Source organism: Coturnix japonica, chromosome 14 (assembly GCF_001577835.2).
Source record: "Coturnix japonica isolate 7356 chromosome 14, Coturnix japonica 2.1, whole genome shotgun sequence".
Classification (NCBI taxonomy): domain Eukaryota; kingdom Metazoa; phylum Chordata; class Aves; order Galliformes; family Phasianidae; genus Coturnix; species Coturnix japonica.
This window is the reverse complement of record NC_029529.1, coordinates 760,174-786,355: the sequence shown is the minus strand read 5'-3', so window position 1 is coordinate 786,355 and position 26,182 is coordinate 760,174. Positions and strand designations below refer to the sequence as shown.

The 26,182-nt window shown below is 36.9% G+C and overlaps 1 protein-coding gene across 7 annotated transcripts in view; it reads right to left on the bottom strand.

Annotated features, from left to right (window-relative positions):
• Positions 1-26,182, bottom strand: part of MRTFB (myocardin related transcription factor B) — a 69,324-nt gene that overhangs the window by 7,619 nt on the left and 35,523 nt on the right. For 3 of the 7 annotated variants that reach the window (XM_015876464.1, XM_032447733.1, XM_015876467.2), the window contains 12 exons: positions 23,398-23,463; positions 18,449-18,504; positions 17,808-17,883; positions 16,664-16,825; positions 16,086-16,270; positions 11,690-11,827; positions 9,996-10,243; positions 8,335-8,488; positions 5,421-6,449; positions 3,881-4,036; positions 1,182-1,340; positions 753-890 (listed from right to left, as the gene is read on the bottom strand). In XM_015876464.1, the coding sequence (XP_015731950.1) occupies positions 753-890; positions 1,182-1,340; positions 3,881-4,036; positions 5,421-6,449; positions 8,335-8,488; positions 9,996-10,243; positions 11,690-11,827; positions 16,086-16,270; positions 16,664-16,825; positions 17,808-17,883; positions 18,449-18,504; positions 23,398-23,463 (2,567 nt within the window). Of the gene's footprint in view, positions 1-752; positions 893-1,181; positions 1,341-3,880; positions 4,037-5,420; positions 6,450-8,334; positions 8,489-9,995; positions 10,244-11,689; positions 11,828-16,085; positions 16,271-16,663; positions 16,826-17,807; positions 17,884-18,448; positions 18,505-23,397; positions 23,464-26,182 lie in introns of all 7 variants that reach the window. The other 4 variants (XM_015876465.1, XM_015876468.2, XM_015876466.1 and 1 more) reach the window with 3 other exon arrangements.

Here is a 26,182-nt window from a genome sequence, read left to right as displayed (position 1 = left end):
AACATCTTTTTTGAGAGTGAGAGTGGGATTCCTGAAGGTGATGCATTGAAGCGCTGCTTAAGTTTACCACACTTGCTTCTCCAGGGGTATGGCATTCTAGTATGTCCCATGTCATTTGTGCCTTCATTGTCAGGATGTCTTAGATGTGCCAAGAACATAATAAATGCAGTTAGACACCCATGCTTCTGCACACTTGCCACCATAAAGACAGCACCGAATGCTAAATCAGAGTTGTCTCTTTTGGGATGGTTCTAATACACATGAACTGTGCGCTCACTAGATTTATTTACAACTTCCTTTCAGTATGAAGGATCTACAATAAATCAATACAGACTGCTGAATTATTCACCAAGCTCACCATATAGAGCGTCCTTTCAAGGAAATGTGTACTCAAGTATGTAGATGTTTGCCTGTATGCACATGAACGCTTGCACACATTTTCCTCAAGTTTCCTCACTTTGGAAAGCATTAACACACTTTCCCTCTTTCAGTGTGGAACAACTGCAGCTATTGTTAAGCAGTGACAGCAGCATGATCCCAACTGTATGTTTCACCAGCTGGTGAATCTAAAGGTTAGTTATGTGTCTCTTAATTTAATCAAAAGGAACAAGAGGAGTCCTGCAGTTAGGAAATATTAATGGAGTACATTAGAAAATCTTGAGACCAAAGAAAAAACTACACTAAGCAACGACTTTCATAATTCTAAAAAATGTAGAATGTTTTTCAAGGACTAAACAAGTAAAAAGAACTACCTCACGGTGAGATGGCTGAATATTGCGGGTCTGTTTTATTGCCTCTTCATAACGGGGAGGGTCTTTTGTCTTGGATACTGTGTTGTTGAAGAGGGGCTGCTGAACAGTGTAAGACTGGGCTTGAGATGGGGAGCCAGGCTGTGTGAAATAACAAAATAGTACAGTATTATTAGTAAATAAAACAGTACATTTTAATGAAATGGAAATGTATCAAGATGCACAGATTATCTTGTTCTGTCATACCAACCTACACACTTATGGTATAATCAGAGGAATAAAATCAAGCTTTTCTCACATAAACACACATATATGCACTATTAAAATCTACAAACATCTTTTCTCGAGTGAACTGCAACATAGTCACCCGTTATTTAAGAGCAACGAAATCAAACAGAACTGTGTTGTGGAGTACTGTTGGGCTACTCTTACCTTATTAGGAGGAGCAGGTCCATTCTGCACAGAGGGAGTCTGATTATTACCACTCTGAATGTTAGAGTTTGATGTTTTATTAATAAAAGATTGTGAAGGTGTTGTAACCGGCGCGGTCTGATAGGAAAACACTGTAGTTGATGTGGTAGGTGGAAAAACCTGTAAAGGTTTAAGATATTAGACTTAATATTTCAGTTTTTAAATTACTGCAACTGGGTAAATGACATTAAAAAGTTTCAAAAGTTTTTTTTTTTTTTTTTAAAGCAAACAAGGTTTGGGGAGTTTTTTTTTTTTTTTTTTTTTTTAAAAGTACTTGCTTAACTTTCCTATTAAGGGAATGCTATTTGTACCTGCTTTACGCTCTGGTGGATTAATTTGTAAAGCTGGAGCAAATACATTGACAGAAACTTTGTGTGGGGCCATGCTTTCATACACTCCAGATAAATAAAACACTTCCTTTCAACTCTCCAAGAAGCACGATAGCGTATAATTTAATTTTTCTGAAATACTTTCAGGAATACGGAGCAGTTTAATACAGTATGTGTGTTTTCCCTACTAAGTGGGCAGTCAACAAAAAGAACTAATTTCTGGTGTTACCCAAATGGCTCCTGAACACTGATAGGTTGTGCCACTGACCACCTCTCTCTGGGAAATCTGTCTCAGTGTCTGACTACCCTCATGGCCTGGACATTTTCTCTTATGTCCAGTTTGAACCTCCCCAGGTGCTGCTCTGTGCCATCCCCTCGTGTTCTATCACTGGTTCACAGGGAGAGGAGAGCGGTGCTTCTCCCTGCACTTCCCCTCCTCAGGAAGTTGTGGAGACCAACGAAGTTCACCTCTCAGCCTCTTCTCCAAACTGGACAACCTCAGCCTCTCCTCACAGGACATGCCCTCCAGCCCTTTTTTAAGGGGCAATCTGAGTGCATAAGGCTGCCCTTTTAAATTCAGTATCACACAGATACATTAATGGCAAAAGTGAGAGAAAAATCTTAGGTAAGGGATGAAGTTAAAGGTAGGATAAGCTTTGCAGAGCTGAGTTTTAACACCAAAAGATGTCTGCTGTGAGAGGGATTAATGCATCTTGTTAGCCATATGGATCATCTATGTGTATTTTCCAGCTGTTTCCAGCTAAGCTGAACAGCTGTGGAGATGTTTCCTTGTTAATGAACAAATTGAACAAGGGACACTTGGGAACTGGCATGCAAAGAGAAAGCTCATGTGTGTAGCACATAGTAGAAGCAAGCATCAGCTGGTTTGCATATAAATGTAAGCTCCTTGAGAAAGTCTAAAAGGATTAAAGAGAGACTAGTTTAGGAAAACAACTATTAATGGAGATGATTATCATTAGGAAGGTTAACTTCACTAAAAAGCGTTACATTAATGAACAGCATTACTGACAGTCCACCAGCTGTAATGGCTCAATATGCCTGCTGAAATATCTAAGGCTCATGAATGCAAACAGAAGACAGGTAGAACTAATGCTGAATGCATGAAAGCTGTTCTGATCTATTGTACTGCATTAGTGTTTTACATTCTGATGTTAAAAAAAAGAAATGTAATTGCACCGGCAGTTTTCTTATGTAAAAGATGACAGTGGAAACTTCTGGCATGAGTACATACCTAAGGATGACTGGAAAATTTATGTATGGGAGCTATCCAGTCAACAAGATAAGATTAGCCACATAGCAAGCCCTAACAGTTCTGGCTTCAGTAGGATAACTTCAATGCCCACAAAATTAAACATCTTGAACAGGCAGCCTGGAGAGCAACAATGCTCATTTAGTTGTGTTCCCCTTTTCTCTAGTGAGCTGTCTAGAGCAAGATTGGCAGTTACCTAACTTATCAAAATTATCCTCTCATTTTGAAATGTTAGTTGTTTCTAAGTTATCCTTCCTATGGGGCAAACTGGAAAACCTTGTTTTCCTAAGTCACTAGAACCTTAGAGACCACAGCACTGATAAAGAAGCTAAACTAATCTCTTAGTTTCCAGATGAGGCTCAAAGGAGGAGAAAGCTCTTTCTTATGAGTGTTTAGTGCTGTTATCAGTCACCGAGTGAACATGACTGGGTTGTGCATCCAGTGCTGCTGCACATCTGTTTTGGAATGAGAAATTTCAGAACTGACAGTTTTGCATACAGAGGAAGAGGAGAATCTCTGCATTATTCCTTATGTTCCTCAGTAAGATAATTATTCGAGGTGTGGAGTGGTTTTGACTCTTTGGAACTGCTGTCCCTAGTATCTTGAGTCTATATTTTTCTTCATCACTGAGGATGAACCAAGGAAAGTGGGAGCACTGAAAGCATGAACATCTGTAGTCATAGCTTAAAGCTTTCTCTGAAGAAACATCTACAATAATCCTCCATTTTGAGATGGTGGCAAACAGCAGAAATTGACTGGAATAGCTGCTATACCACTTGTGCCAGGCATGAGAAGGAATGGAGTGTGTGTTATAAGAGTACCATAAAGACAAAAAAAAAAGTCTTTAGCCTCGGTATTTGCTTGCAGCTGTAAAAGTAGCCCTGCACAGACAACAGTGTTGGAAAAAGAATGAATTACTAGCCCATGTTATTCCATACAAAGATGTACAGAGATGTTAAGAGCTTGTATATGACACATATGACACACAAGTTTGTAAAAGTGCTGCCTAGAGTTAGAATACATGATAGTACATCTCTTAGTGCTTATTGCTATCCACAAACCTTTCTGATTTGTTGGGTCTGACCAAGTGCATGCTGCGTGATGGTGTTTTGCTTTGATTGTGGAGTATGCATCTGAGGTGCTGTCTGGACCAGGCCAGAGGAAGGAATAGGAGCGGCTATTTGTGATGGGGTCTGTATTCCAGCTTGTGATTGAGCCTAAAGGATGAAGATAAAATATTTACATTATTTGTATCTCACAGTAAATTACATTATGTAAAAATCTGTTTGCATAGGTTACGCAGAATAGCTGTGGGATAGTATTCCAAGAGGTATTGATGTGAGCTGTGAGCAGGAAAGAATAATTTTCTTCTCCCTAGTGCTGGTAGGCTCCAGCTGTACAGTGTTGTTTATTTTGGCACCACAGTTTAAGAACAATGAACACAAACTGGAGAGGGCCCAATAGAGAGCAATGAAAATAGCAGGAGATAAAGAGAGCACGACCAATAAGGGATGAAAAAAACTGGATTTTAGCAACCCTGAAGACAAAACTGATGAAGCAATGTGACAAGATTTCTATCACGTAAAAAAAAGCTGTTATAAGAATATCACTGCAGTTTTTAAAGGCAAGTTGCATCTAGCCCCAGGAAAGATAGTTTGAGTTGGAAGTTAGGAAAACTTCCTGCAGTATCAAGGAAGTGAAACACCAGAAAAAGCTGCTTAAGGTTTTTACAGAATTCTATCAGGACTCCAAAACAATTTAGACAAACATCTGTGTGGGTGGGTAGCTACGAGGGGTAGCTCTTACACTGCAGATGGTAGGCTCCAACGCCATCACAACTTCACAGTCCTCATAAGGGCTACTAAATGTGACTGTACATATACTATAGCACCAAAGCCCAAACCCATAATATGCCATAACATCAAGCACACACTGGAACTTAAACAGTCTGGCTTTGTAACCATGAGAGTGGTAGGTGATTTCATCCAGCTAGCAGGCAATAGCATTGCCCTGGGAAGTGTATGTTTAATTCTACCACAGATCAAGACTATAATCAACCTGGTCAGATTTCTCTTGTAGCTCTACATTTATATCCTATTCTGCTTTATGCTGCATTTATTCAGTGATATGACCTTATAACCAGACTGGAAATATTACTTATGAAAACATGGTTTCTTTTTATAACTCCCCTGGAGCTCTGCAACCTAGTATTCATATTTTTAAATATAATAAGCCACCAGAACACAATGAAGTTTGAATATGTATTTTTGAAGCAGGTATACCTTGAAATAAAATGCTGGGTTTTAAGCTGAGTTTGTTTGTTTGTTTGTTTTGAGCTACAGAGGTGGAATTTGTTATTTGGTACTATATATCTAAAATAACTGCGCACAGAAGGAGTATTTGATAAAACAACTACTGTTTGAGAACAATTCCTAGAAGTTATAAACAGGTTGGCTCTTAAAGTGTTTCTAATTTTTTCACTAAAGCAAAAACAAGCCTGATTTTTACCAGTTAATCTTCTAAGCAACACATTTATCAATCTACATTTAGTTAAGAAAATATTGGCATGTGTTTTAGTGGTGAAAAATGAAACATCCATACCTGTAGCTTTATATTTCCAACTGGTAGCTGCACTGAAGTGGTAGAATTCGGTCCCTGGATAGACAGTGGAAGGAGCAGCTGTGCAGTTCCTTGGGCAGTCAGTAAAGCTTGGGGTTGGGCAACAACTGCTGTTTGTGGTTGCCTCTGTGGATGAACATAAAATTGAGAAATCGCATTCTGGGGGTCAGCTTTGGCCACAGGTATCTCTTGCTTGATGATAACTGCCTTTTTGGCAACTGCATTCTGTCCAGTGGTGTATACTGACTGTCCTAAAGGATGACTGGCTACAGATACAGACTGACTTGTGCTTGAGCAATCAGTAAGAGCATTTTCATCTTTGACAGCAGCACTGAGTTGCTTCTGTTCCAAAGCAGCTGAGTTAGCAGAAGTCTGAGACTGTTGTTGTTGTTGTCCCCTTTTTTCAACCTCAAGTTGCATTTTCAGAACTTCCACAAGTTTCTGTTCTTGTTCCAGTTTCCTTTTGAGCTCTTCTATCTGTTTTTCTTTTTCTTGAAGCTTGCGGTCCTTTTCTGCTACATCAAATTCCATGCTTGAGATGTTTCCACTACTACGATTCTGATTATCATCGCTTGTATTTGTTCTTAGTGGTGAAGTACTTAAGAACTGGGATGGTGACACCATGGTCATCATTTCTGTGAAAGTATCTGCCATACCAGTATCATCTGTGCTTAGATTAGATTGTTCTGAAGGGGAGGGAGATATAGGCAAAGGAGAGCTAACATTTTCAGCATTTCCTGCTTTGCAGCCAGGTCCAGTAGTTGTTTTTTCTGGAGGAAAGCTGGATATTGGATTAGCCACTGTTTTATTTACTGTTGCAACAGGAAATGCCACAGCCATTTCCCCTGTGTTACCAGTGACTCCAGTAGAAGTAGTGACTGTAACAGAGCTGCAAGTAGTGACTCCATTGTTATTAAGATCTTGGTAGGGTTTCAGACGCTCAATAAGATCTGTTTTTGTTCCAGACACTGGTAATCCCCTCAACTTCAACTCCATTTTAAGCTCTGCTACCTGAAATAAAGTAAGGTATGATAGTAAACAAAGAAAATAACTCTTATATAAAAATAAGTGTACATTTTACCTTGTAACATTTCAGTAAGAAAAATATTTTTCAACACATTCACTAGTTATTTACTTCTCTGGGTTCTAACAGCATGCAAACATGCAGAATCCATGAGTACATTTCCACTACCAGTAACTTACTTTCACTGGTTAAAAGGACAAAAACTCTGTAGTGTTCAGCTGCTGCGCAATGACTAATTGTGGAGTTATGATGAATTTTCATATCTACTAAAAATTTGAAACGGAAAGTACAGCTTCAGTTGTGGGTTAACATGTTCTGAAGAAAAGCCAGCAATGGTACAAATAAAGGCTCTGACTACTGGCATGCTGAACCCGCTGTTATGCTACCAAGACAGACAAATGTATTTTATCAGAAATTTACCAGGTTGTTTAGATGGTTCAATAGACACATCAAACACAGAAGGCTCTTTTTCTAATTATCAATTAAAAAGTTACAGCTATGTGCCATTTGGGTTTCTTTCACAAGTATAAAAAGTATAAGCAGTCAAAATTGATCTAGCTTTTGCTAAGAAAAGTGTCCTTAGTTTTCCAGTATGCTTACTAGCAAATTTCTGAGAACCACAGCAGTTTTGATTAACTGTCCTCCTAACAAAGATAATCAGCCCTTCCTCTCTACCCCAGTCCATCCCCATCTGGTATCCCTGACAGACTTACAGCAAGGGTAACATTTCAAGATTTTAACAGTACTTTTCTAAATTCTTATCAGAATCGAAGTAGATGATTTGGTGTCAAGAATATCACCAGCAGGTACAGCTGATGTTATCACATTAGTGTGAATAGATTACGCAGAAAAAGTACGAGAAGAACTTTAATTACCACAAAGCAGAACTTCAAATATTAACTGAAGTATTAGTAAGTTGACAGTTCATAACTTAAAAGTTTCAAAAAGCTATTTCAAACACTAGTTTGAATTGCATCATGTAGACTTATTTCATATGAAATGATTAACGTTAACATACGCAAATACACTACTGTCCTGAGGATCTTGTCTTCAGAAAGACATCTTTTCCTCTTTCAAGTTCAAAAACCACTCACCTAACCAAAACCCCAACACCTCAAAGCAGAGAGAAACATATCAACTGCCCACTAGATGTCCCCACTGTTGTGCTCCAGTCCAGTTCACCTGTGTCGCTGCTACTGAGAAGCATCTTAACCTAAACCCCCACAAGCCTCTTCAGAATCATTTTCATTGTGTCCTAATATTAAGTCCTGTAAGTGTTCTTCTGAAGGATGAATCATATGACATACATTCACATTAGAATTTAAAGAGTTACAATTTGTAGCTTTTATGAAATTTAGTGTCTGTTTTCAGATGATGCACTAAACTCTCGTGACAAAATCTCCTTAGCAGTGTTATTTCTGTGCAGACTTCAGAGCACTGACCTCTCTGAATATATAATTATTAGGGCATGTTTTTGTTTTTATTTCTTAACTAAACCTCTTCAATGAAGTACTAAAACTATCACGAAGAAACTGCTGTTCCAGTGTGAAAATCTGTCAGGGTGGAAATCTCACATGAAACACACCTCAGTTTATAAAACGTATCAAACTGGGTCCTTGTACAATGTCTGAAATTCTTTTCTAATTCTTTGGGAAATAAATGTCATTGTTATAATACATGCTTTTGAGGACAAAACAAATATTTTAAGTGCAGAAGAGCTGTGTATAAAATCCTCACTACTCTATACTAAACATTTAAAAGAAAAATATGCTTTTCATTGGTAAATAATATTTAGACTTATTATTGATAGCAACTGTCTATATTTTATGATCTCTCCTGATGTTTAGGAATGGAAAAATGTCTCTTTGTTACCTTCAAGTCATCCAAGCTTGAAGGCAGAGGTCCTGGTTTCCGGCTAAGAACATTACTGTTCTGTCTCGTTGAGTTTGCAGCTGATGTTGATGTGTTGTTGTTCAAAGCATTTAGTGGTGTGTTTCCATTGTTATTCTGTTTGTCACTCAGTGGCCTTCAAGAGATGAGAAAAATGAAGACAATAATGTGAATGCTAGGTATACAACGCACGTAATATACAATACATATATTTTATATTCTTTTCAGTCAAGAAGCTGTGATTCTATAAACTTAATGAAGAATGATTTCTAAAAAATATATACGTGATATGACATTAAAATACTTTTAATAAAACAGCACAGAGAAGAAAACATACAGAGAATACTATATTGATATTTTATTTGTCATTAAGCTTACATATTTATGCTTCACAGTTTATATTATTGTCATAGTATCCCTTAAGGTTATTGTGGAGTGCAGAAATAGTTTATACTAGTTCATCATTAATTAGGGCAGACAATTACTTTCCTGTTTGATGTCAGAAAAAAAACCCATAATAGTGAAATCTATGTACCAACCCTACATGCAAGTCCAATGTCTTCATCCAGTAATAACAAAGTGAAGGGACTTTACTGTGAAGATGATGTGCTTTGAGTCAGTGGTTCCCTCATAAAGAAGAATCTCATATCAGGATCTCAATGTAATTGTTAAAAAAAATGTTAAATGCCACCGTTTACACTAGGTACCATAAATTAGCTCATTTTGTTCAAGTGATTTAGGAAGAAACATTTCTGAAATGTCAGAAAACAGAACATAAGAAGCGTGGGTAAGCAGGCAAAAACATCTCTAGTCTAAATGTTAGGATACATGGTGATTATAAATATAACCACAGATGGTATCCTTTTACTTTTCTAGCCTCGTTTGTGGAGGAAAGAAAATTTGGTGAAATCTCATTAAAAAACCAAAAAACAAACAGAAAAAACAGCAGTTGAAAGCCACCTGAATTTAGGGCTGTGCGACTGTGGCACACTGCACTGTACGCACTTCTAGGAAAAGAACGATGGTCTTAGATGGTGAGAATGGGACTCTGCAGTCAGCCAGCTCCTCTTTCTGCTAAAGGCTGCTGGAAACTCTCTGAAAGACTTATTTTTCTGACTGCTTCTATCTATAAAACAAAGTACACTTCTCATTGTTAGAAGTGCTGAAGCACTAGACCTGAGGCTATAAACATCCACATTTTACATAATTACGAAGACTTATTTTACTTGAAAATTGCAGGAGTTGAACTGATATAGAAGGACAAAATAAACAGCAAAACATGCATGTCTTTGTAAAAGCTGCTGTCTGCGCTGCCTACTTCAATCATATCTGTGTGCAAATGGTGACTAAACTTTCTTGCTTTCACATACATGTTTTGAGTTCCATATATGCATCAAACTGAAAATAAATAGCACTTGTTATAAGCTTTTCAGACTTCAGAGGCATTTTGAGAAGTACCTATCTCATCACTTTGTTGAGGTTAATTAATACCCACACTAACACATGTTGCCATTTAAGTTTTCTCAGTTTCCATCTGTCTGTAACATTTGAAAAACACGTTTACTTCTAAGGCACAAAGCCTACAACTGTTGCATATATGCCTCCAAAAGACACTTAGCAAACATGAACAAAGCTTCACATACTTCAGCGGAGCAGGCAGAATTGTCTGGTAGTTGTAGTGTTGTTGCTGTTGGCTCAGAATCTGCAGCTGCAAAAACAGTTGCTGCTGTTGTAGCAGACGAGCATAGTTTGAGTCCATCTGTGGCTCGTTCTTCTCACCTTTCTGATCAGGTGGAATATATTGATGATACTTCAATTTTTTCACCCTTGGTTTAGGTTCCTTACATTTCTTACTCCGATGTTTATCATTTGGGTTCTTTGGGTGGCTTTGCTGATTACGGATGGAAAATATTGAAAGAACTATAAGAGACATTGTATTTATGAGCAATTATGCAAGACACAAATATGACGTACGCAGGAATGTAATTACTGCTAAGAGAGCTGCTGAATACAATTGTCCTTGCAATCCCACTCAAAAGGACTGGTCATCAACCTTGAAAAGGTAACGTACTACAGCTATTTTATACTTGTGCATGTGAAGCAGCCATCAGAAATTATAGTTGGTGAATATTTTGTTAGTACATGGCACAAATGAAGCTAAAGGATTCTGCTAGTCATGACCTGTCATTATAAAGAGACATTCTTCTGAAGAAGCAAAGTTCAAAGCCACTTACACTTCATACATGTGAAAGATAATAACTTAAACACCATCTGTAAACAGCCACAGGTCAGAAGTACTTACAGATCTAGATTAAAATCACAGACAGACCGTCCTATCAAGTCCAGGATTATTCTAATGGAGCTTTCAGCACCGCTTTTATCAGCAATATCTGTACATTTGGTAAAATGCTCTTCCTTTACAGGATCTTCAAAATTATTTTAAGTGACAAGTTGAAGGCAGTAACCTATTCATACAGAAGGCATCAAAGCAGAAATCCTGCGTTGATCTATGCACAATTATTACACAAGTCATTTATTTTGGGGGAATATCTGAATTTGTCATTAAGGTCACACAGTGAGGCAAGTTGGTAAAAAGTTTCACTAGAAATAGCCAAATTTATACTAGAAATTGGCTATTAGAGGTCATCCTCTGAAAATTATTTTCATGTAGTTAGGTAGAAGTCTACATATATGCAATCACTACAGAGCTGAAACAAGACAGACGTTATCCAAAATGAACCTTTCTCACACTGTACTTGTAAAAATCTTCCATGTTGCTGGATAAGGCAGTGAGGAAAATAGAACTGAGTGCACCTTTCTGATCTCCAAATACAAGGATACAGTAACTTAAGTGATTTATTCTCATACGATAAAGAAGCTACCAAAATATTTGTGAAAAAGGAGGAATGCAGTTCACTAGTTTGGCTATAGGCAGATTACAAATGCATTTCCTCTGTTCCTATTAAATTATTCCCCACACAAAGCTAGAATAGAAGATTTAATTTCTCCAGTAGAAAAAAGAAAATCAATTACAAAAATAAAATATTATATCTCTATGTATTTTTAAAAAATTCAGTCACAATGTAGTGCATCATTCTGCTTCAACACTTCATTTAACTACACTGTAAGTACCTCTGGAAATCATCAGCCAGCCCTTACAAGTCTTAACGGTTGCTCTTAAGGTACCAATGGCTTCAGTCAACAGCAAAGTATATTCTGAACACTAAAAGCAGTTGTCATTGATTACAGATACTGTAACATCATTAATGTATTTCTGCCACTGAAAAACAAAACAGAATAAGAACTGTCTTCAGATGCCACTGTTTCAGATATGTACCTTCACTAATGTTGGCCCGGGCTTTGCTGCAGACACAGTACTTGTGGTCATGGTGGCTGTAGCAGTAGAACGTGCAACGTGTTCAATTGTGGGAGGAGTTTTAAGGAATTCAGGAACTGGAGAGGTTAAAGGTGGATACTAGTATTAAAAAAATATAAGGAAAAAGAGAAACATTAAAAACATCCACAGCATCTGAATAATATAAAACATGTGAAGCAGTTAAGACTGTTCACAAAACAGTTTTAGAAGAAATGACAAAAATAGGACTCTTCCATGTACACAACTGTGCTATAAACACACATTTTGGCACATCTGAAAGGTATCAATTAAGAAACTGATTTCTTACCTTGACTTCTCAGTTCATATTTTAATTACTGCATCTAAATGTATCAAAAATCTGTTTTTACTCATACAGGATTTACTTCTAGTCTCACTAAGACAAAACAGTAATTTATTTTAATATCATATTTTAATAGTATATATTAAATATTTTTACAACAATTATTCTTAATTAGTACTGTTGATATTTGTTGCGAGTAAAAAGAATTATAACCATAAAGGATTTACAAAACATAAAAGAAGCCCTCAGAAAGGGCACTGTACACATAATGCTCAGATTGCGGCTTGCTTTGCAGAAGTCTTTTCTCCTTCAACATACATGAAAAACAAATAAACTGAAAGGAAGTATCATGAACACTTATTTTTCCTGGTTCGAAGATCCTACCCTATCATTCTGATTTTCTTTTTTATATAGAGATAAGTGGAGATTTTATTAATTATATGATTTTACTGATTTTAAACAAAAGGAGAGAGAGGTTACAGATAGCTAAAGAAAGAATGGAATGTACCATTACCAGTCATTCAGGTTTACCACTGTTTGTTACTGATCTGCTTGAAGCAACACTCAGAATGTCACCTTAAATTTTGACCCTGGATACACTGCACCTACACTAGAAGCAGCTGACTGAAGTTACAGAAAAACACCATATTCAGAAAAAATGCTGTTATTTACTGAGTTGAGCCCTTCAGAGTTTTCTGTGTGAAGTCAGAATCTTGTGCACACAAAGAAAATCTTAGTCCACAAATTACTGCTCTCAGAAAAACCTTTCATGAAGGTCAAACATCAACATAGGAAAATTAACCTATTCTTTTCAGAATGAGCACACAGTATTAAAGCAGTCACATAATAAGAAATAATAAGAAGAAATAATCTTCAATAGCATTTGCTAAGGACATGCCACCATTACAGTATTACTGAGGAGGTACAATTCAGTAGCCTGCACTTTCCTGAGTTTGTTCCCTTGCTGTTACAAGCACGGTGTATCATTTCACCTACAAGTTGTACCAAATGCCATAAAGACTTTGCATTTTTTTAAAGTATTATTTTCCTGCCAGGACTTCCAAGATGTCTTCTAACATAATAAAATTTCATTGAACTCAACTCTGTCATGTCCATTCTTAATGTGCTGAAAGCTGCAAACAGGCTACCTAGCTTTCACAAGCTATTTAAGCTGTATAGTGATTTTGATCCTTCTTTTCCTTTTCTTTTTTTTTAAGCTAAATAATATTTCCCAAGATCTTGATCAGCCAAACTCCTGCCGATTTTTACTTTGCAAGGAACTTCCATTTTCTGAGAATATTTTCCCCCCTTTCTTAAAAGCAGTGTCTCTGGGATGTCTGATTTTACATTATTTCAAAATTCATGTTACTGAACCAAAGAGAATTCCACATACAATGCAGTGTATTTGTAAGAAACTACCTCTGTTTAATTGCTACTGAGTGAAAAGAAACACGTAGGAAAGGTTCTGATACTGCTTTATTGAATGGAAAGATTCAGTGTGCCATGCTTAGTCAGTGAAACGCTGCACGAGTCCGTGCTGTGTGAAAAACAGGCTAAAGATATAAATACCTCTGTTTTTATAACCAACTTCCAAAGTGTTTGCTCTGTCCATTATCCACTCAGTATCTGTTATTTGCTGGACTTGGATAAGAAATGGCAGGAAACTTTAGAAGGACTAATCCTTCTAAAGAAAGGCGTGTAGGTGCTGTAACTCATCATACTGTACTGCTTTTGATGTCAAGTTTACAAGGACTATTCAAGGTATAGTATTATTATTTAAAAATGCACCCAGTTGGTCTTCTAGTGAAAGTATCTATCATAAACCACACCAACGAAAACAGGAAAATATGAAAGAGCATATTAATGATTAATAAAATTATTGTCAGTAGTTCTTACATTTCCTTTTTATAAAGTCTCAGCTAAAAATAATTTAAAATATTTGCTATTTCAGTTTATTCATTACATAATCTTTCATAATTTGTCACTTTGATCCTTTTTGAACTTAACATGACAGCAACAGATAATTCAAACTGCTTAGTGATCCTTTATAGGAACAGTTGAATGAGAAGAACACTATACAACAGTTTAAAGTGGAAAAGTCAGTATCTTTCAGAAAATGATGTTGCTTGAAACTTACGGTGTTAAATAATCACCTTATCACAGCGTATTACCTTTTTCTTACATTAATTATCTTGAACTACATAGGACCTTAACTACACGAAATACAAAACTTTTTCAGACTTGCCAATTTTACCACAGGTGCCAAAGGAGGCAGTGAACCACGTGTGTTATTCACCTGTTGTGTTTTTAAATTTTAGTTTATAAATCTGAACAGATCTCAGCTTCTTCACTTGACCACTTCATAAAGTCATGTAAGGATTACACCACATGAACAGACCTTTTACTTCCAGATACAGATGATATTATTTCTGGACTTTTTCTTCTAAATTCAAACAAGCATTTAGCAGGTCAACAAGTTGCAGTGAATATATTATGAAAACAGTTATTCAATTCTTTCTCATCGAACAAATTCAGCTGTTTTGAAGATAATTGTTCTGATGATGACTGTTTAATGCTGTCAGAATTGTTGTGGTAAAGCACCTCATCCTTACCAGATGCAAATACATCAGGTGAAATCAAGTTTTGGGTCATCAGTAAACATGAGCTGAAGGTTCCCAAAGTTATGTTACTTTATCTGAAGCTTGAAAATGTGTGGAGGAGGAAGCTTTGAAAAGAACGCTGGCTGCACTTCACTGTTTTCAAAATATTCTTTGTACTTTCTGTTGCAATAAAAGATAAAATTTGTCAGAGGAAATGAGAAGAATGAAGGATCAATTCCCAGTCAGTACCTGCAGAGACACGCAGGCTCATTTTCTTTATTTCACAAGGAGCAATAAAGTAAGCATCAGTTTTATTCTGCAGAGGAGCAGCTTTGCATTTTAGGTCTGTACACAGAAGTGGCTGTAATACATTATCCAATCCATAAGCAGAGGATTGAAGTTCTTTTGAAGTGCCTTTCCAGTTAGCTTCAAGTGCTCTGTTGTTTTCTTGGCACAATCATGTAACTATCTTATGCTTCCTACTTGAAAAGCTTTTGGCAGGTATTGCTCTGAGTATTTTTATTTAGCTCTCCATTTGGAATCTATCTGTTAGAAATCTAATTTCATGTGTTTTGTTTTCAGTTTCTTCAGCACAAATTACATTCATTTGATAAGAAACTCAATTAATGTCTTACTTTTTATCTTAGGGAAGAATGACATAGAACAGATGTGCAGTACATTGTGTCTGGCGTTGTTTTTTGAGCACGAACTTTGCAATACTTTTTGAATTACTGAATTAATAAGTAAATAAAGAACAGTTTCAAGTTGTCCCTGGCCATTAAAAGAATTGGACGACATCTTGGGAGAACAGGCAATATTAATCTCATATATAGCTGCTTAATTTTACATTTTACTTGATAATCTATGAACTCAATATTCAGTTCTGTCTTATCTTTTGGTTTGTCTTATTTTAAAAACTGCAGTGTAGTTCCCCTGTGCAGAGCTCTGGCTTTGCTATATATCCTCTGGCAGCTTAAATACATAAATAAAAGCGTTTTCCATGAGCACACTTAATAGAAGGACAAGCATAAAAACATGGCTCTTTTGTGGACTTTGCTGATTGTTTAACAAAGCACTGTCAGACAACATATAACAGCTCTGCTGCCTCTTCCTCCTCTGAAGCCTTTAATTTGCGTCTCTGCCAAACTAAAAAATTTCATAGGAGGACAAGCAGAAATTCAGATAAAAGTAAACAGCTTGCCCAGAACTAAGATAAACATTCAGTAATCAATAACAGCCATAGAAAACTGGGTTTGGAAAACAGCAGTTTTTCTACTGGCCACAGTGTATTTCAGTGAATCTTTGGCTATAGGAATTTCACCACCGCCAACAGCCAAGCAAGTCTATAATTCTTAAAAGAAAGTGGAATCCCAGCTAACTCTTTGCAACAGCAAACGTACTAATTTCATGTGAAACTATGTTCCAAAAATATATTGTGAATCTTTTAGAACTGTACCTGTGTTGAAGTAGTAGCATTTGGTGTTATTGGTGATGGTGAGTCACTTGTTTTTGGCTCACCAGGGGAAGCAGCTGAACCTTGGGATTCTTGGCTGGCTGGCTGATCTGGTGATAAAGCATCACTGCTGTCTTCATCAAATGAATAGTCATCCAAAGCTTGAGGGTAACTTTCTTGTCCAACTGCTAGAATGTTTATAAAGAAACAAGCAAAGTAATTCCTTTTAGTTATACAAATTAAATTTAGACACTCACTGGTGGCAGAATTAGGTAGCTGCTAGAAATTGATCACTTTTCAGGTCATTCTGAATGTATTGTATGTTAAGTATTCAATAGCGTTTTTGATATAATGATAGCCATATAGATGATATTAGTAAGAAACTAATATTTTCTGATGGAGTATTATGGTCTATGTATTTCTAACTTGGATTTGAACAAAAACTGGGTAACTATATTCACTTAAATGATGACACAACTTAGACGTCAGAAGCTGAAAGAATAAAAACCAGTAAACTCTATGTTTTCTTCTGGTGAACTTTACTCTTAAGACTTGATATATGTTGTAGCTCTTCTACTTGCCTATAATTGCCTCTTTAACACTGGAGTCTACAGGCAGGATATTTTTTTCTACCAGTTCCATAGGGCCAGGTCTCTGTGCAATCTTCTCATTCAGATCATCTGCCAAGCGAGCTCTCTTCAGTTTCATCTGAGTGGCTTGCAACGAAGGCTCTGCAAAGGTCTCTAAAATATACATTGATTTAAATATTCTATTCAGCCTTTCCCCAATTTCACGACAACTAGTGTTGTCTCATCTAACCATTCTACTTACACTGAAAGCATACAAGTATTATTTGGAAAAATCTCAAACTAGTACTAAGATGATACAAAAAGACACTTTCCATCTCCATGCTTATGCTTTCTAAAAAATAAGATAAATATACATAGCCTACATTTTAAAAGCAGTAATGCTTTTGTAAACACTTTCAGAATGTCCAAGAATAAAGCAAAGAATACAAAACAGCCAATTCTAATTAAAATCTAAAGACAGCATTTGCTGCTTTAATATTTACCAATGTATGCTTTGGTAAAGGTTTAACTGATAACTGATTTTCAAATAGAAAATTTTCAAAATTGTATTTCAGGAAAACCTTGAGATATTTTGTCAGTGTGGAGATGGTTTATCAACAAAGACACTCCCCTCTGGTGCTTGATCTCTCCAGACCAAATACATGTTTAGAAACTATTGAACATTCAACTGACTTGGATTATGACTATTTGGTAATTTCTGTGACTGATAAGATTATGATGAATGACAGTAATACAGATTCATTCCTAAAACAGATGACTGTTTCAAAAGACCTGAGCAACAAGCAAAGTAACATGGCAAGGTAGAAGTCATTTTATAATAGACAGGGTTTTTTTTGGGGGGGAAATGTCCAGAATTGTCAATTGTTTTAAGGTAATGAGTAGAAACTGAAGTAATATTTACATGTATGTACACCATGGCATAATTACCATTAGGGACTAAAAGCAGTATGCACTTGCCAACAGATGCACAGTTAAGAATACTTTTACTGCCACAGCTGTATGTATTAAAGACACTGTAGAAGCAGAGAAACATATAGACATGTAGAAATAATTCACATCAAAGCCTAATCCAGTTAGACAGATGAGTGTGTAACAGTAGCTCCTTGTAGGGGCAGCTTAAAAGATAAACACATACCTTCAAGGATGTGCATTCTGACAAGCTCGGACCGATCCGGTCTGCTGCGAATCTTGTGCTTCAAAAAATTTTCAGTCTTTAAAGAAATGAAGAATTATCATTAACTGGTATTTGAAAAAGCAGAAAGTAATTCACTGATGTCCAACAATGAATTCAGCAGTTGCATTCAGGTCAGTGGACACCACTGTTACAACAGGGCTACCAGAAATGGTTTTGCTTTGCTTCCTTTTAGTTTTTCAGACAAGCTGTATTAATGAATTTCTTTCTTCCCAAAACAAAATTGGAATGTTTCTGGAGTTGATCCCTTTGTGCCACGCTAAATTACAGTAGTGCAGATTAGATACTTGCTACAGAAATATAACGCAAGCATAATTTAATCAAAGTATTTTTTCCTTATACTACAGAGGGATATGCATTAAATATGACCACAGTTAATCCCACATACATGCTTGATTTAGGAAGGATTAAGAAACTTCCTTAGATTTGATGCCAACACATTACTCTAACAGATTCTTTTAAGATACAAGCTCATATTATTACTGTAATGGTCAGATTTTTTTTTCAAATTGAAAATTCAATATTATATACAACTGACTGTCCATTTTCAGATGTTAATGGCAAATTTACACAAAGTGGTTTACCCTGGCTCGCTCCAGGCTCTTGATCTGCTCATGGAATGCAGCGGGACTTTTCAAAGCTGTGGATGGAAAAGTAAAAGTTAAGTAGATGAGAAGTGATGAACAAGAGAAACATCCAGTCACCAGGTGTGTTTGGATATTTACTGATGCATTAAGGCAGTGTTTGCATCTGACCAGGCTTACATTTGACTCATGACAATTCTATTAATTTCTATTTCCTTTAATTTCTATTTAACACAGAATATGTGGAATATATGATTTTAACAGATATCCCATGCTAACAGTTAACTTTTTCACAAAGTACATGAGAGATTGTTAACTAAGACTGTTCCACAGCAGAAAATTTATGAGGCAGGACATAAAATGCTAAAATACTTTCATTTACTCCACTACTCTTCTCTGAAAGAGCTGTCACTTCTCTGAGAGAGTGGTCAGGTGCTGGAATGGGCTGCCCAGGGAGGTGGTGCAGTCACTGTCCCTGGAGGTGTTCCAGAAACATTTAGATGTGGTACTGAGGACATGGTTTACTGGGAAATACTGGTGGTAGGTGGGCATTTGGATTGGATGATCTTGGAAATTTTTTCCAACCTTGGTGATTCTATGATTTTATTCTATGATTCTACATGCTATTCATCTATACCTATGTTATCCTTGCTGTTACTAGGAGATGAGATGAATTGTCCTTCAATAACTACTTATGCAGATTTTTCGAGAATTTTGTATAAGCCTTGTGTGTTGAGATTAGAAAATAGGATGATCTACATTATGTGTCAATTCAAAGCAATATTCAAGAAGACCATTAATATTCAGAAAGCCCATTTGCCTATGTGAAAATCACGCAACAGCAGCAGAAAGCCCATCTGTAATGGGCTCTCGATATAAAAAAGACAAGTAAATCACAGGAACCGTACAGCTGGAAAAGACCTCCAGGGATCACATAGCTCTTCTCCATCAGAAATGCACGATCTACTTCAGCAGACTCTGCTGATGACAGCCATCTGTACTGCCTTTCTAAACCTTCAGGGGGATGTTTCCAGGCAAGATACAGCCATCAACAAGTTTGACTCTTCCTTGCTGTGATTTAAATCCAAAGCTGCTTTGCAGTGCTAAAAATCTACCACAGAGACAAAGAAAGCTCATTCATCAGTAATATTACCCACAGAAGGCAAACTCTCACTCTTCTTGTTGCTTAGCAAAAAAGTTGGAATGCACATCCTGGTACTGAATTGCTTTCAACCATTGGGCTGTATATGCAAGAACTTGGAGGGAAAGGAGAAAGTTGGGGAAGCAGGGTGTAATCAGTTACAGCAAATGATCTTTTTCTAAATGGGTATGCATATGTTATAGCAAGTGGGAAGCAGTATATAAACAAGCAATAAAACCCTCCAGTTGGGTGGAGGATGTCAGTGTCCTTTATGTGAACAGTGATTTGTTCCAGTCAGTGAAATCAATAGTCAGTGTGTTGAGTGTTCTGTGTTGGGCCAGCTGGGAGTGCAGGCAGCCTGTGAGCAGAAGCCCAAATCCTGGATTTCTTAGTGGTGAACATAAACAGTTCTAAAAGAATCTGAGACAGTGAAAGATTTAGAAAGATGTCCTGACACTGAGAGTGTGAAGTATATTGTCTACCCTAAAATCAGGAGGCAACAGAAGAAAGTTGGCAGGCTTATTTCCTGGTTACTGTGTAACACCAAAGTTATCATAGGACAGAGTCTGGAGGACATTAACTAGAATGAGTCATAAATAGATAAATTTCTCCTTCTCTTGAAGCACAATTAATAGCAACCAGAAGAACTACCATCAAGGATGAAAGTGAGCAGGAAGGCAGAATTACTCGTTTTCTAATGTATTCAACCACATACGGTGATTCAAGCTCCACCATAGTTCTTGGTCTTAAACAGGGGCATATAATTTGATGTTTTTTTATGACTTAATTACTAACTGTAAGGTACAACAGAGGATGTTATTTGGGGAAAATCTAAAGAAGTGGTAAACTGAATTTTTGACTGGAAAACAAATCCTGGTAATTCTCCAGGTGAAACTGAAGGAAGACCAATAGGAAGGTCCCCACTTTTTTTCAGAGGCTGTCAATCTTCTGGTTCTTTGTCAAGGATTATTTGGGGTGCAAAGCAATTGTAGATTTCTCTGTCGTGATCAGAGCACAAGAAACTGGATGGTTATAAAATAGCCCTGCTCTCCTACTGCTGAGTACAGCCCTGTACTCCTTTGTGATGGAATGCACAAGACAAGTACATTCTACAATTGGAGCTAGACACTCCTGATTAAAGCAGAGATCTTGTCACTCATTAATAGAAACCATTACAGTCTCCTTTGATCTTCCAGAATGCTGAACTCATGTATTTCTTTCAATAGGATGAGGAAGAATTTTCCAGGACTCATCACTCCTTTGGTAAGCTCCGCAATGAGTTAAACAAGCAAACTGTATCTTGCGTATGTTGGTGGACAGCTGCCCCTTGGTTACTGAGTGTGAAGACTATTTTTGCCAGAACTGGAAGCGGAAGAAAGAAGAGGCTGATCCAACTGGTACGTCTCTGAAATACAATGCTCCTTATCTTGGTGCACACTGGCAAAACTGAATTCTTCTTGTCACCCAAGTGAAAAAGGTAGCACTATTCCCATACTAGTCACAAGAGAGGATGCATGCCTGTTATACCATAAAATACACTATCAAGTGCAAGCAAAACTTCTCACATTGAAGAGCTGGAGATAACTTCCCCGATGACAGATGAATATCCACTGCCTCTCCTAGGAGTATCTGTGGCAACTGTATGGGCCTAGGCGTTATTAAACTTTGTGAAACAGCCGGGGAAGAAGAAACAATCATCATATGAGACTGTACAATTTATCTCTGGACAGACCACAAAGAGAAGTCTTTAGGGGTAGAAACAACAGGCCTTGGTACAGCTCTTACGCCTGTACAGGAGAATGCCAGCAAGCTTCCACCAGGAAGCAGGTGATAATGGAACCCAAGCTCCTGTTTACATCTCATGTAAGTATGGCACTTGGCTGGCTGTGTATATAGAGTGCATCTATCCAACTAGTAATGTACATGCATATATATGTATATACACTAAGGCAGTATACAAATACAACATATAGCAATATATTTTCTGCAATAAAAATTGGATGATGGGATATAGTTCTCACTGGACACTATAGACCTAAGAAGGTGAAGATACTTCAGCAAAGCAATCCAAAGCCTGACAAGTATTCAGAAACTGTCAGCAAGAGATTAACTTTGAGAGGTTGTGCTTTCAGGATAGAATTTTTAAAGCTAGAAATCACCAGTGCACATTGAGCTATTTGTAATACATATGTACTAATATTTTGCAAGAAAAATCACTTTGCACAGCTGAAAGTTTTCTACAGCTTGGTGCTATTATCTGGAGTCCAGTCTCAACCCACACTACCCACTGGTGTATTCTCCATGTTTTTTGTGTACCTCTCATTCTGAGGCCAGCTAGAAGACACAGTAGGAAACTATTAGCACAGTAACTGGGAGCCCAAGTGCAGGAACAACAAAATGTTTTGAAGGAAACTGTTAGTTGCAGTTGACTTCTATGACTATGCAAGTCCTACAAGTCCTTTTTTTTTGTCAATTGCCTACTTTCAAAATTCAAAATAATTAAAAAATATTCAAAATAATTTCAATGTCAATTACTTACTTTCAGAACAAAATGCTATGAGTCCAGACACTATAAACTGCAGTTAGATTCCAATTGTAGAACAGAGTTAGAGATGAAAATGGTTTACTAATGTCTTGCACAGCTTTCAAGGAAAGATGGCAGGTACTCAGATTTGGGAGCTCAGCATTACAGAACCCTGATAGCATAAATGAATTTATGTACTTATAAATAAAATTTATGATCCTGAGGACACTACTGCCTTAGCAAGACACTTTGCACTATGGCTGATCAGTAGCATCTCAGTGCTCCAAAAGATGGCATCTAAAGGCATTCACTGAATGTCTACCGGTATATAATCCAATCTGAAAGAGAATACCCAGCTCTTATACCAGCTTGGGTGCTTTGCCAGATATGGCAAATGGATTGGGAACTTCTGGCAACTAGGAAAAAAAACAGCAATCGTCTAAAAAACAAAACCAACCCCAGAACAAACAAAGCCTCTTCGCATATTTCTGGAAATGTATTCACATGCAGCGATGGGAAGAAGCTAGGAACAAAAGCTCTTGAGTATCACCCAGTGCACAATGCCCAGCCAAAGACATGTCCTGTAACATCACAGCGATGATCATGCAAGATTTAACACAGAAGACGTGTCTGCTGATGCCCTAGTTATAGCTTCTGTGTGACCTTCAGTTTGGTCTGGCAACACTTATCATCCTACTCTTAAAAGACTGCTGGCTTTGATATAGATGTTCAGTCACTTATAAAATTTGATTTATTTCATGGAACCACAGAATGGCTTGGGTTGGAAAGGACCCCAAGGATGATCGAGTTCCAGCCATAAGCAGGCTGACAACAGTTAGGTCAAGCACCAGACCAGGCTGCCCATGGCCCCATTCAACCTGGCCTTGAACATCTCCAGGGACAGCACTCACAGCCTCTCTGGGAAGCTGTTCCAGCACCTCACCATTCTCTACCTGTAAAGAACTTCCACCTGGCATCCAATCTAAATCTCTCATCCGTTACTTTAAAACTGTTTCCCTTTGTCCTATCACTATCTACTTGTATAATAAGTTTGCAAAAGTTTGGAGGAAGGTTGCAGTGGCTATTTTAACTGAAACATTAGGTAAGCCTGATGAATTTACTTCTTGCTCATTTTCATTACCATAAGGACCCCACTACTCTTATTTTTAATGATTTCAGGGAACTCCTGATCTTCACTGATATGAGTCACTAATCTTCACATATATGAGTTCATAATTAATACATTATATTAACAAAAATTACTAGAAATAAAGCAAGTCTTACGTGGCATGATGCCCTGGTCCACCAACTGTTCACGTGTCCGTCTTTGTTGTAGCCTCAGCTGAAGTACTGACAAAAGAAAACAACCATTCAAACATAAGCATAATATCCCTCTTAAAAGTTCAAGACAAACTCAAAATGTGCCAAGTACTTCAATTTTAGAAATAATTTTTGCTATATACATTTGATAGGTCACACCTGATAAAAGGACTGCTTCAAACATACATCACAAAGAACTCATACTTCCCCTCCAGAAAAAAAAGTTTTTTTTAATAGTTAATTTTCCCTTGTACTTATATCATTTTATCATAGTGCTTTACTATTTCTTAGATATGTACAGCTGTTAACCTAATATGAAATTTCATCTTTTGGTTGAGAGAGGGTCAGGACGCTTAGTTAAGAAAAAATGCACTAAATTTGTAATACTTACTTTCTCAAATTCTGCCTTAATAGTTTATTATGGGTGTATGATTATGACATGCTGTTTCCATTGTATTTCACAAGGAAGCAAAACAAAGTAATACATTGTCCAGAACATCAAAATCAATGTAATTTCTAAAAATTAGGCAAAGGACAAACTTCATTGTTTTCAGAATTTAAAGGAACCAGCTTATTTCCTGTTCTGCAGTACAGGAAGGATACTCCTCTGGCTTAAGCATTACTACCGGGAATAGCAAAGCAAATGCTGACAACAAGGACGTTATTTTCTTATGTGACTCAAACACTGAGAATTTAAATACAAACATTTAAGGGCTGTGCCACAGCAGTTCTGTTCAGAGTTTACAATATCGTTACACAAGAATTTGTGTTGTTACACAAGAATTACAAAGAACACAGATGTGAGAACATGGAACAGCAGTAGTCGTAGAGTTGCCTTCCCCAGATCCAGACACTGGTATGATTCTCAGACAAAGACTTTTCCATCTACATATGAAAGGGAGCAAATTTCTAGTTGGCATTTGGCATTCTAACACACTAACACAGATGCTTACTGCTAGGTCATGTGGTCGGACTGCACAGTCTAAACACATTCTATCCCTTAGCATTTAATGGTTACTGCGTTTTCATTTTTCATTGGCAAGTTTGTGGGAGAAAAAAAAATCAAAATGGCAGAGGGAGAAAGTAAATCTATGCAGCAAAAATAATAAAAAAAAGTAAATAAACCTAAGTATGTAGGTATCTTATCTCCTATTTTCTGAACAGTTTAAACAAATTCTTTAATAAAAATTAGTTCCAAATATAGATGATGAGAAACTCTGTTACATAATTTATGACTATATTCTATCCATGATTTGTGGCTTCAAGTCACGATCAGATACTTGGCTTAAGCTTTGTGGGAAGGAGTAAAAACTCAGCCCTATCCTCAGGAATGTGAAAGTCTGAGCAGACTGTATGCAGCAGAAGTATGAGAAAAGCAGTAGGTGTGTAGCTGAAGATAAACTGTATGTGCATACATTTGAAGTTTTAGCATTTCTTAGCAAAAACAGGTAACAAATACTTATTGTGTCTCATAGCACTACTTGTCTACCCATCATCTACACTGGTCATCACAAAGCAAATTAGATATGGTGCCTTTGAAGTTGAGTCATGTGTATCTGTACTGGAGCACTGAAAAAATTAGATATAAATGACACAGAACATCTACTTACTAATAAATATCAAGAACTTACATATTACATAGCCAGGGAAGGACAGCCTGCAACATGACTAATAGGGAAACACTGATGGGAGAATACAGAAGAAAAGATAACTCAAAGATGGAATCAGAAGATAGTCATTGAAGATTCCGATTTGATCAAAGCAAGGAAGTTAAAGTTGGATCAAAAATTAAGATGGAAAAAAAAAGTTTGGAATTCAGTTTTTGCTGTTGTCATTCAACTGTTGAGCACTTAAATGTGTGACTAAAGAGAATAAAGTGTCTAACAGTAGTTGCTGCAAATTAAGAAACCAATACATTAGTTTTAGAAGTTGAAAAGCTGAAAATTGTTTTTGCTTTTCCAAAGCAAACAAACCAGGAAAAGATCTAGTATTTATACATCCAACATTAAACATGCCTTTAGTCACATGGAGACAAAAATAAGAAGCTGAGATGTTTCTAAGGAGGCAATGACAACTCATGGTACAAGAGCTGGACAGCTCCATCTAGACAGAAGTCAGCTTACAGGTCTGCGAGACAGAGCAGATGGTCGCGGTACAGGCAGTAAGGACCTTTAAAACGTCACTGTAGTCACAGAGACTCAGCCCTACAGTTTAGCAGATATACATTATATACAGAATTGTATCATTATACTGAAGTTGAACCTGTAGAGGGTATGAAGGAAGGGAACTAAGAATATATTTTATGAAAAGCTAGAAAGGAAATGGGGACTCACAACAAGTTGGAACAACCAGAAAGATGTGTAAGATGGGAGTCATGGAAACTAAAGTAAAAGGTTTTAGTAAGGGAAATGTAATGAAGTTATATTCAAAGACAAGAATGAAAGGTATGAGAATGGAGCTCAGGCTGCAATTTTAGCAAAGAATTGCAGATTTATTTCAGGGAGAAACTATACAATAGTTTTTATGTTAATTTAAATTTAATATAAATAAATTAAATCTAAAACTAAATTTACTGGTTATATATAGAAGTAGAAATACACTCAGCAAGAGATTTCTGCAGCAATCAGTAACATATAAAGTAAATCTAATAACAACGGATAAGACAGAAAGACACAGCTAACTAATGATCTGAAATCTATCAAGGCATTATATTAATTCATTATACCATATTATTTGTTCCCTGTCTCAC